General features: G+C 47.3%; 1 protein-coding gene across 1 annotated transcript; it reads left to right on the top strand.

Moving 5' to 3' along the window:
* The first annotated feature begins 4,717 nt into the window (after window positions 1-4,717).
* On the top strand, window positions 4,718-5,965 carry LOC121076918 (olfactory receptor 2AT4). The gene has a single exon (XM_040571595.1). The coding sequence runs from the start codon at window positions 4,940-4,942 to the stop codon at window positions 5,963-5,965; it is 1,026 nt and encodes a 341-aa protein (XP_040427529.1). The 5' UTR covers window positions 4,718-4,939.
* Window positions 5,966-12,798: the final 6,833 nt, after the last annotated feature.

Genomic DNA, 12,798 nt, shown 5'->3' on the forward strand with positions numbered 1-12,798 from the left:
CGAGCTTCTTAGCACGGCAGGGCTGCAAAGCCACCAGATTTCAGCGTTTAAGCCCCTTGTGACCCCCAGAGCATCCCCAGGCACCCTGTGGCTCACCAGCCCCCATGCAATCTGAGGTTTGAGTACCCTGAGGCTTCAGTGCACCCCAGTGCGGGTCATGCAAGCCCTGATTACACCAGCCCTGGGTATTAATTATGATGGAAAACATCAATAAAGCCCCCAGGAGCTGCTACCGCCGAGAGACCAATTTGTGCTGTTTTCATTGGCATTGCCACCCAAGCGTAAGAATTAGAGCTTCAAAACAAACATGTTTGGAAGTGCAACTTTCCCTGAATGCTTACGGGAGTATTTTTAACAAGGGTGCCCAGGAGCTCTGCTATCAGAGGCCCCACATCTGTTCAGATGGGATCAGAGATTCAAGTGGGAAATTGCTCCGGAAGATGTAATTTAGGAAATGTGTGGAAACGAGCACAGTGGCTACCTGTCCTGTTTGCAGGAACCCACAGGAACCCAGTGGGACTCACAGAGCCTGGAGGTGAAGCAGTGCAGGAGCTGGAGGAGCAGAGCATGGCCATGGGTGGTGGTAGCGTGGGCACCTCTGAGGGCAACGGGAAGGAGGGAGGAGAAAAGTCGATGAAAAGAAAAGTCTTAAGGGCTGCAAGCAATGAACTGAGCTGAATCAGTGTGGGGTTTGGCTCTTCCACCATCCCAGCACGGGGTCCCAGCCAGGAAGGTCAGAAGCTCTCAGGTGGAAGGACCTGGCCCTCAAGGGGATCCGTGGTCTCATTTGGGAAGCCTGGTTGGCTCCTGATGCCCCAGCATAGGGTGCGTGCCCACCCCACAGCTGGCCAGGTGTGATCAAGCTCTGCTGAGGGTATAAGCATTTGGGATGGATGGTGCAAGCTCCTTGTCCTCCCCCTGCCATGGCCACCCCACTTGGGACAACCACTCGACGGCAGTAACAGCACCATGGTCCTGGGAGCAGATGTCTGATACCACCAGATATTGGCGTGCTCAAGACGGTACAACATCCAAATCTGCAGCAGCTCTTAGCCCTGACTGCATGGGTGCTTCCCAGAATTGGGCAGTTCAGTAAAACTGCCGGCCTGGAGAAGGGATCGTTGTCCTGTAACACACTTCTCCACTGATTTGTTGAGAAAGAACAGAGTTTAGATAGCCCCAGGATCTTATATTGTGGGTATATCTGAAGCTATTTGTAATTAAAACTTAAATCATAGCTGACAAGACAAGATCACAGCTTGAATGATTTATAATCAGCACTGAGTTCCTCCCTGTGCCCTGCAAGAGGCATCTGGTTACCTGTTTTCTTAGAGGAGTATTGGGACTAAACTCCCAGATGACTAAACGGAAGGGAGACTTTTCTTATCCATAGTCTAAACTCAGGCAGCCACAGTTCTGTGGGTTCTGCTTGGAAATGTGGCCGGGCCCTGGAGCAGGAGGTGGACGGCAGGATAACAGCCCCAGAAATGGGATGGAGAAGGTGTGACACCACCAGAAATGGGATGGAGAAGGTGTGACACCTGTAGTGCGCACGTCCCCGTTTCTATCCATGACACAAGTGGCGAATGGCATGGGGCGAGATAATCCTGAAAACACACCTAGGATACAAAGACGCACGCAACCCACCCGTTACAGAAAAAGCTTATTTCAGAGGTTCTGTTTAAGGCCAGCTGGCTCAGCCTGGCACCAGTCCCACCTCGGCTGCACAAACCAAACCCAGCTGGAGGTCCTCCTTGTGCCAGCAGGCTCCCAGCAGGGTCAGGCACTTGCCAAGCCCCCAGGGATGTTCTGCTTCCCCAATCTGCTCCCCTCCAAGGGTTCAGATCCAGGGTGGTGGACCCAAGGGATCGGTCCCAAACCTGCATTCTGGCTTGTCTTCTCCTCCCAGGGAGTATCCTGGGCAAAATGGCCTGGAGGAAATCCCACCAGACCCCTCCACCAGCAGACCCCTCCAGCTCTTTTTTTGTATTAAAGACATGACCACAATTGGGATGAACAGATGGGTCTGAGGAGCGCAGATGGGCATGGTTTGTTTTTTGTGGAGTGTCTCTATATGCTCCTGGGGTGCAGGTGGGTGCATCATTCAAGATAAAAATGCAATCAAATCTTTATTTTTCTGCATGTCACCCAGGGATGAATCCTGCACTGCAGGCACCTTAGAGCCTCAAAGCCTATTTACACAGGACGGGAAGGATTTACCCCTTTCAGATTGCCACCCAACAGCTTTCCCTTAGGGATGGTTAGGGACCCTTGTGTAGGCAGGTGGCGTCTGTAGGCTCCCTGCACGGTCAGTGCAGAGAAAAAGGCAATGAGGTGGCCAACAGACCCATCTGCAACAAAATACTAGTGGTCCTTGGGCTCCTGCCAAAGGGAATTAGGAACCAGGGGCTGACCTGCAGTGGTGGCACCGGGGTTCTGCAGGGGGGAGAGGGAGATGTCCCAATTCCATGCCTTCCATAGCATGACGATGCCATCGAAAGGGCTGGCGCTGAACCAGAGCTGGTCACGAAAGGCTGTTTCCCTCGGGGGTCATGCCCCAAGCCCCAGCCCAACAGCCCACCTTCGCCACGCCATGAACTTTGGGTGGCAAAACCTCCTGCCTTGCTGCTCCGGATTACACAAAATTACACAAATCCATCGTTATTCCAGATTACACAAAATTACACCAAACTGTCGTGCGTAATTCCAGACCACTGCAAAGTGTGGCAAGCAGCAGGGGGATTCAGATCTGTTCAGGGGGCTATCAGCAGAATAAGCATGGAGAACCAGGTCTGTTAGGAGAAGAAACGTGGAGAATCGAGGCCACCAGGAGAATAAAGGCAAGAAAACAGCCCCCAGAGCATCGCTGGGGAGAGGGCTGGGAGCAGGGCAGCGCGCCCGGTGCCAGCGGATTTATTGTGGGGTTTGTCACTTGTCACTGAGGATGACATTAAGGAAGGGGCAGACCTTGTTATAGCTTCAAACTGCAAGTGAGTTATCGCTGATGTTATTCTGTTAATGCGATAATATTTTTTTGTCAGCCTAATTAAGTGTTTCGTGTTGATTTACTTTTTTCTCGTGGAGCCCAGGATGGAAAAATATGATTGTAATATATGTCAACAGGCTCGGAAGAATGGGAATTTGATCTACAGTGTCTGAAAACAACTTCAAATCAATGCTAATTTTAAGGACATTACATGCTGGCAATTTTAATTCAATGCAATATATTATGTAGCTTTTTTTTATAGCACAGCATTGTTTGTACAAATTATATCCTCAGAGCTTACCAGTTTGGAAAAAAATAATGAGAAGGAGAAATGGAGAGGGGTAGATTAGATGAGAGGAAAGAGTAAGCAAAATATCAATTGTATTTAAATCTCAATGGGGTAGAAAATCTATTTATTTGTAATATTAAATGGATCTCTTCTATATGGTTATGGAGATGACTTTCTGGGTGAAAGGTAAAACTATCTGAAAATTACCAGAGATTTAATAATGTTAGGAAATTGCATGAGACCAGCCATCACTCTCAACTACTTGAGGCTAAGCAACAAATAATTCCAATTTTCCTTCTCTTAAATTGGGATAAAGAAACCAAAAAAAGGCACAAAAACTTAATTAAGCTTCATTTGTCCTTCTTTTTCTTTTTTTTTTTTTTTTTAGTATAAACCTAATGAAAACAAGGGTGTTTTTTAATGTGTGGGGGTTGTTTATTTTTTTCTGAACATTATTTTGGTTTTGATTTTCCTGGTATTAGATAAAATAGATACATTCTACAGGAATTTGTGCCTATGAAAGTGAAGGAGCAGTTTTGTGGCTCGAGCAGAAGATGATAGAAGTTTCCAAAATGGTGTTTTATTTTGCCACAGCAAACAAACATATTTCATAGGGCAGGATAGTCCTTTTTAATCTGCATTAAATCTTTATGAGCAACCAAGGAAGTATTTCTGTTGAGAGGAAAAATGTCCTTGTAACTCAGAAACCTTAAAAGCCCGCAACAGAGACCTGTGAAATAAATGGAAAACTGTGGCACGCACCTTCTGGCCTTTCCTGGAAAAATCCAGGAAGTGTCACAAGCTTATTTGAATAACGTAATTGTAGGGCTATACTATGTAAAATAAAGATATGTAAGGGCTGAAAGCTGTCACATAGCGTGGGCCAGGCCATCTGAGATGAAGGCACTGACTGATACTTGTTCCTAGTTTTTTATTACTGTCTTTGAACTTATTGAATCTCTAAAGCATTTCTTACAATAGTAAAAGACATGATGCTGACCTAGATCAGCCAAAAAAAAAAAAAAAAAGTTTTGAAAATGCCCTTGTTTTTATGTCCCAAAAAAACAAATTGGAAGTCAAAAGAAATTCTGCATTTTTATGTGAATTTCAGCAACAGCAGCAGAAAGGAACTGCGTGCTGCAATGACTGTGAGGAACGCGATGAGCTGCAAGTAGACAACCAGGGGTATCAGAGGCATGAAGAGCGGTGATGAGGATGACTTTCAGTAGCAAACCTTGTCGCATCCTAGCAAAAGAGAGGCAGATGCTTTACTGCTCCATAAATAAGTCCCTGAATTCCCTTAGGGGAGAAAAATGGGCTTTTTTGTAATGGGGCTCATCTCCTCCTCAGCACAGAATGGGACAGAGGAGCCACGTCCCCAGAACGTCCCCCATGGACCAGAAAGGGACCCCAGAGGAGCAGTGCAGATGGAGACCACCCACAGTTGGGTGAGACGAGTCCTGCCCTTCGTGTCCTGAGCTGGAGAGCATGTCTTCTACTGACTCGGACGTGATCATCGTCATCAATGTATAATTCAAATCACCTTCATTGCTGGCGAGAGACCAGAGGGGCTGAGCTGTGTGCTGCGACGTGCTCAGCTCTGTGTGATTTCCCCAGTGTGTGTTCTCCTTGCAGTACCTCTCAAAGATCCTCAGAGTAATGTGATGCGTTACCAATCCCCGTTTCCTTGCATCCTCTTCGTCCTTGCAGATGCTTTGACCAGCCCCGCCATGGAGAGCTGCAGCAGCAACGCTTCCACTAAAGACTTTTTCCTGGTGGGTTTCCCAGCTCTCCAGGATTTCCAGACCCCCCTTTTCTTTGTCTTCTTGCTGTTCTACCTGCTGATCCTGGTCGGCAATGCCATAATCATCACCGTGGTGGTGGTCGACCGCACACTCCACAAACCCATGTACTTTTTCCTGGTCAACCTCTCCGTGCTCGACGTGCTCTTCACAACCACCACCATTCCCAAGATGCTGGCCATGTTCCTGGCCAACGCTAAAACCATCTCGTTTCGGGGCTGCTTTCTGCAGATGTACAGCTTCCATGGGCTGACGGTAACGGAGGCGCTGATCCTGGTCGTTATGGCTTACGACCGCTACGAAGCCATCTGCAACCCGCTGCGCTACGCGGCCAGGATGACGAGGAGAGCAAACGCAGCGCTGGCGGCGGGCGCCTGGATAACCGCGCTGCTGATACCCGTGCCCGTCATCGTGCAGACCTCTCAGCTGGCCTTCAGGGAGGCAGCCAGGGTTCGACACTGCTTCTGTGACCACCTGGCAGTCGTTCAAGCAGCGTGCTCCGACTTCAGGGCCGATTTCCAGAATTTCTTGGGGTTCTCCATCGCTATGACGGTGTCGGTCGTCCCTCTGTTGCTCGTCACCCTCTCCTACGTCCATATCATCCTCTCTGTACTAAAGATCAGCTCCAAAGGAGGACGGGCAAAGGCTTTTTCAACGTGCACTTCCCACCTGCTCGTGGTGGGCACTTACTACTCCTCCATCGCTGTGGCATACGTCTCCTACAGGGCAGACATCCCCGTTGACGTCCATGTCATGAGCAACGTTGTCTTCTGCATTTTGACCCCCTTGCTAAACCCCATCATCTACACCTTGCGGAACAAGGAAGTAAAATCTGCGGTTAGAAAGCGTATCTTTCCGAAAACGTCTTCCCTGTCTAAAAAAAATTAACTTATTTGCATAAAATTTACAGCTCTGCAGAAGCCTCATGCTAGTTTCTGTTTCATTCCACTGGTTAATTAATATATCATCGCCTTTAGAGTCTGTTTGGGTCCCCTGAACTGTGGTATATCCTATGCTAATGTATTTCAGCTTATTTATGTGAAGTTTTTAATACACTTGCATGAAATATTTACAATTTTTGTTTGGTTTATATCCTTCAGTGACTAAATCACTGATGCACTAAATAAAGCTGAACTGGAGTGGCACCACATTTCTTTACACTTCCCCCTCCGCATTGCACCGCGGAGAATTCATTAATTAAATTCCTCCGTTTACGAGTTCCAGAGGTGGTAGCTGTTATTTTCCCAACACATGGCAGAGGTGACCCTGGGATGTTATTCCTAGGTGAGAAAACTGGAAAATTACTTTACGGGACTGCAGAACTGGGGGAAAAGTTAAAGAGAAATTTCAAACACAGCTCAAGGAAGCGGTGTCTGCATGCAGCCCAGCGCTATCGACTGCCTCTTTTATCAAGCAGCCTGATTCACAGGTTCTTGTACTATGAAAGCTAATGTGGAGCAACAGCCAATATAGCACGACAGACCTCAGACTCAAGGCAGAGATGTTATTAAGCATCAGTGAGTGTGTATGTTTATCTGGAATTTAATTCATGTTTTTTTCCTCCACAGCAGGCAGACAGTCTGGTACAAATGAGCTTCTGACCTTCTGAGCCATGCCCGACTTTTCCCAACATTAACACACTGAAATACATGTCTTTCCTACGGCGTCTGTTTAACAGACCCTTTCAAAGCTCACAGATATATTGGGGTCTCCAACAGAGGTTTGGGGAAGACTTGGGCTGTCTCCTCACTCACTCTTCCATTAAGATGTTGAACTCAAGACTGATTTGACCCAGACTCAACCCATTGCTCTGATTGCCCAGGCAAGACTAGAGGGGTCTTTTCCATGGAACAAAGGTCTTCCCCCCATGACACTCCTGCCCTGCCCCGAGAAGAGGGCTGGAGAGGAGAAGACCCTGCCAGGTGCAGGATGCGGCCGCTGTGTTTGGTGTATGCGGAGCAGCTCAGCCACTGCCCACCACCAAAACATACACATAGCCTGGGGCTTAATCAGAAGAAAGTTAAGAAATAATTCATCTAAGCACAACAGTTGGGTTAGGCAGAAGATGTTTTTTTTTTTAAGGTGTTTTTTATTGTTCCCTCTGAACTGAGTCCCTAATGTGCAGCAGCAGGAGATGGAGCAGGGATGTTCCCCGAGGGAAACGGGGGGGGGGGGGGGGGGGGGGGGCTGAGCCTTGGTGCCCTGCTCACGAGGTAGGAGATCCATGCACGTATTAAAAACGAGGTGGGGAAATCTTTGTCTCCACCAGGGATCTTGTGGAGCAGAAGCTTAGGTGCCTGAAGAGCTTTCCTGGGACCAGGTGGTCTCAAATCCATTTTTAAGACTTCCAGGATTAGACTGCGTTACAGTGGGCTCCACGAATCATAAAAACAAGTTTTCCTTGGTCCCAGCATGTGCGGTCTGTGGCCCTGGAGCTGGGATGGCTGACGTTTCCTCGCAGCACAGAGCTCCATCACGTCTGCCTGCCTGCAGCAGAGTTTTGTTGAAATCCCCTCCTAACAAAGTGCACGGCAGCGAGGGACCCTTCACAGCACCCAGTTAAACGTTCTCTTTGTTTTCATTACTCTTAATGTTAAAAACCTAAGCCTTACTTCATGTTAAAAGCCTGAGCCTTACTTCGACGTTACTCGTTTCCAGTCATAAGATATATTTCTTTTTTTTTTTTGTCTGGCACCAGCTCCCTGTTGGCCACGTAAATTCACGTACGAGATGGTCAAACTCTTCCTTGTGAAATAAGTGCCTGGAGGCTCTCACTGTAGTCTATATTTTCCAAACTTGTAACCATTCCCACGACTCTTCTCCCAGCCCTCTCTGTGTTTTAAAATTCTTCAAGGATGATCATTAAAAATTTGATATAATCATTCCGTATTGGCTGCTCCATCATCAGACACAGAGCTTATCTCTGCCTAATGCTGCCAGCGTTCCCCTGCTGATATACCCAGAAGCCAGTCCCACACCTCCCAGCACCTCCCAGCACCTTCTGTCAGGTGCTGTTGGGGATTGGGGTGCTAGAAAAGGGTCCAAAACCCATTGAAATCCAAAGGATGACTGAGCACGGTCTGCGAGGTAATGGGGAGTGCTGCGCTCTCTCCTTGGCTGGTCAATGGGAAAAGAAAAATTAAGCCGTGGAGAAATGGTGCACTTGGTTTCCCCCATTGCCACTCGGTAGGATGCTGCCAGCTGCCATAATAATTCTGTGGGGGTCTTGGGTGATGGCTCATTATCACAAAGCACAGTGGGAAATCAGCCTGGTGCTGGAGAAAAAAACACTACAGCTGGATGAGCTGGATGAGCCGCTGAGACCCACCAGCAGCACCGCTCCTCCTCTGAGACCACGACTGGGGTGAAAAAATAATAAAATAAAAATAAAATAAAATAAAATAAAATAAAATAAAATAAAAATAAAATAAAATAAAATAAAATAAAATAAAATAATAAATGAAATGAAATGAAATGAAATGAAATGAAATGAAATGAAATGAAATGAAATAAATAAAATACAATACAATACAATACAATACAATAAATACCACCTCTCACTTCTCAGAAGTTTGTTTTATCATAAGAGAATAAACCTCCCATGTGTCCCCCTTGTGTCCTTCTCAGGGTCCATCTACAGGAGCTGCTCCCAGCGCATGCCTTTAGCTGGGGAAATAACCAAGATAAAGGCATTGCTTGGCCTTTGGTCCCCCCCTGCACGCTGCAGAGCTGCTGGGGCTCATCCTCAAAGGGCTATCGCTGAGCAGCCAGCACTTTGTGGAACCCAGAAAGGTTTTTCCTGAGCAGTGCCCAATGCTGGAGGATGCTCAAGGGGAAGCAGAGACCTGGGTCAGCTCCAAAGGCTCCTTGCATTCACCCGGGCACCTGCATTCAGGGGAAGGATTGCAGCAGGCAGGGTAGAGAGGCTTGCAAGCAGCATTCGGAAAATCATTATGGAAAATAACTGCAAAGATAGGATGCTAAAGCCTTCTGCACTTCCCTCATTCATCACGTTTGACGATATAATCATTTTGCCTAACAGCTAGAAACCATTTCCAGCTAATATTATTTGTTATTTGCAGCAATAGCATTATAATAGTATCTAGAGGGTTATGCAGCTGCCTTTTACAAGACATTGTATTCACATAATACATTTTCTGCTCCAAACCTTCCACTGTTTTTTTTAGGAATCAAAAAATAAATAAGAATTACGTCGAGCATAAGAAACCGCAGGCTCTGAGCATCGCTTTTCCAGGTGGAGCTAAGTATTGCTGAGCCATGGGAAGAGATCTGCAAATGAAAATGAACCCCAAATCCTTCCCAGACCATGCGCTTAATTTCTGTGTCAGCCAGAACAGCACTGCACAGCACTTTACTCCTCATCCAACTTCTCTTACCCAGTGCCCGTTACTGCCATTAAATGGCTCCAGGTCTCCCCACCTCGCCGTGGGAAGGGCAGCCGCCTTCTGCAGCCCCTCCAGGGGTTGGATTGCTCTCCTTCCTCTACTACAGACTTGCAGGAAAACCATTATTTTATTTTATTTTATTTTATTTTATTTTGTTTATTTTATATTTTATTTTGTTTATTTTACTTAATTTCTTTTCATTTCTTTTCATTTTCATTTTCATTGTTTCATTTCAAAATGAAAGAAAGCCAGAAAATAGACAGGAAGTGGAATCAAATCAATCAAAAGATCTCAGGTTTTGCATCCATAAAAAATATAAGCACCCCAAAGAACTTACCAGAGCCTACTTTTATTTCCTGGTCTCCTCTCCCTCGTGAGAGGCCTCTCCCCCTTCACCTGCTGCCTCCTCCTGCCCAAGGTGTCCTCCCAAGCCAAGAGCTTGTCTCTCATGGAAATTCTGCACACATGGAAGCAAAGCAAAGGCCAGGTTGTTTCAAGTAATAACTGCAAAGGACATAAGAGTTTATGTAATCTATTTGAGAATCAGAATTCTTCTACTTGAAGTTCCCATAAAAGTAGATGGTTTTTTTCCATGGTTTCTCACCATTTCCTTTATACTCGTCATTGAACACAAAAAACTTCAAAATAGATTTGTTTTTGTACATTTATTTTCGCTTATTTATTTTTACATGGCACCAAGTGAAACCTCTCCATGCTCACCACGGTGCTCCATGGAGAAGGCACCCAAGGGTGGCTACCTGCTTCTCCATCCCCCTGGGACACCCAAAAGCCTCCAAAGAAACATGAGCACTGTAAGCAAGAATGAACTCATCTCCTTGACGGTTTTAGGCCATTTTTCATAGTTTAGTTTTCATAGTTTTTACTTTGCCTTGGCAAATTATTCCTTCCAGGCTGGTGGGAGCAGGGACACCCCGTGCCCAGAGCTTGCTCCTTGTTCCTTCCAAGGAAGGAGTCTCATCATGAACCAGATCCTCTGACATCTGCTATTGGAAAGGATGGGGCTTGGGGCATCTTGTAACAAACCATCAAGACAAAAAACAAGTAGCAGCATCCTTCTGTAGCTGCTCTGTGAGTCGCTTGGTGCAATCCTGCAGCTCAGTGTCCATGCCAGGGGATTACTGCTCTGCAAAACCACCCAGATCCCAATTTCCTGGGGCTTTCAAGCTTTGTGAGCAAGATGAGCTCATCCTGTCTTTGTGCCACTTCTCAGCCCTCAGGTTTATTGTCCCCGATGGTCACTGCATCTCTTCTCCCTCGGGGAAGCTTTTGTTCTTCCCAGCAGGTGAGTGCATTTTGCAGGTAATTGCAGGAAGGGTTTTCTGGTCAAGCCTCAATCTGTAACCAGGTTAAGTGTCTGTGGCACTTTGTGTTTGGGTGTATTTAAGATGTGTTGGTAGTGTCAGCCCTCTGCTTGATAGATGTGCTTGTGCTGGCTTGGCTTTGCAATTAAAATGCGATGTTCCCTTCAGCCACAGGCCGGAGGGATGGAAATGCAGAGACACGTTTGTTGGTGACGCAGGTTTCTTATTCATAGCGTTGTTTGTGGCTCTAGGAGTAACTGTCTCAGTCGGGTGAAAATTATACCAGCTAGCATTTATCAAATTCATTGCTACGGCAGGAGGATGAAGGTGAATTTAAAACAAGACCTAGGAAAAGCTCAGGAGTCCTCAGCATGCAAACATCAGACTTGCTGCCTGTGGTTCATTTTGAACAAACTGGGAACTGCGGTTCATTTTGAACACAGGGACAAGCCAAGGAACCTCCACGGTGCATGCATCCGTCTTCCTGCTCAAATAGAAATCCATGGACGTTTGTACCTGGGAGGCATTCAAGGAACTGAGCCTGGGCACTAGCCCTACAAGCAGCTTCTCCCATCCTTGCCACCTCCCCATCCCTTCTCCTGCACCCCATCCCTTCTCCTGACCCTCTAGCCCTTCTCCTTCCCCTTCCCTTCTCCTGCTCCCCAGCCCTTCTCCTGCTCCCCAGCCCTTCTCCTGGCCCTCCAGCCCTTCCCCTTCCCTTCTCATCCAGCCCTGTCCCCCTGGTCTGTGCAGCTGGAGGGATGAAGAAAAGCAGTGAGCAAACATCACTGTGTTTTTGGCAGCGTGAGCAATGCAGGAACAGGACCCTCCTTCCTCTTGCAGTTCTGCTGCACAGCTGGAACAAGGCAGGAGCAGCACGTGGCTGCACATTTTTCCTGATTTCTGGCTGTTTTTTAACTTTTCAGATGTTAAGGAACACTCATTGATGAGCAACCCCTTGCACAAGGCTTTATCTTGTAGGAAAGCTGAGGGTTTCTGCCCACACCTGGGAAGCTCGGCATGAGCTCAGTGCCTTGGGGCACAGACGCTTCCTTTCCTCATCACATCTAGAAAGAAGTATGATTATCATACCCAAATCACCCTTCCACTGGTGGATGAGACCTAACTTTCAGCCTATTTCTCACCTTCTGGCTTTCTACACTAGTGTGACCTCCCTGCTGCTGCAGCTTCTCGCATCAGCCGTATCCTTTGGTTCTTCCCCTGACACCTTGGTTTTGCTTATTTTAAGCTTACCTTCCTTTGGCTGTTTGCAAATCAGCCAGTGTTTCTATTTCACAGACCAACAGATGTCTGCCAGCGGTCTCTGTGTATTGTTCCTCCTTCTTCATGCTTGAATAGTCCTTGCTCTCTGTCTTTTAATATCCCCCAAAATCCCCCCCAAAATAATATATATATATATATATAACAAAGCTAGCATGGGTTACAAGAAATTTTCTCCTATAAATCAGGGATGGAAATCAGAGGGAAGAGAGCCAGGCATTGCCCTTCAGTCTCACATAGTTCGCAAATGCCCCGATCCTGCATCCCCATGCAATGGGGCAGCCCTTGCACGTCGGCGCTGGTGAACAGCCAAACCAATGACATGCACTAACAAGGTCAAAATTAGGTGTTATCACCCAAGAAAGGGCACAAAGCAAGGGAAGGGGCAGCTGGAGGGAGCACAGGGAGATGCTGCTCTGAGCAGGATGCAGTGCAAACACTGAGGCCATAGCTGGGCATTCAGGTAGCATGCCTAAATCATCCCCAGTTGGCCACATTCTGCACCAAGCACAGGGAAACTGAGAACCTTGTTGGCCCAGCACCTTGCTGGGCTCTGCGGTACTTCGATAAGGAGCTACCAGACCCAGCGAGGAACGTCGTGGGTGGGCTGGGATCTGGGGGAACTCATGTTGCAGGGAAAGGACGACGAGGTTGGGCATTTCTGGGGCTTGGGACATTCCTGGGGCTTGGGACTGGCAGCTCAGCTCCTGCT

This window comes from Cygnus olor, chromosome 1 (genome assembly GCF_009769625.2).
Source record: "Cygnus olor isolate bCygOlo1 chromosome 1, bCygOlo1.pri.v2, whole genome shotgun sequence".
Classification (NCBI taxonomy): domain Eukaryota; kingdom Metazoa; phylum Chordata; class Aves; order Anseriformes; family Anatidae; genus Cygnus; species Cygnus olor.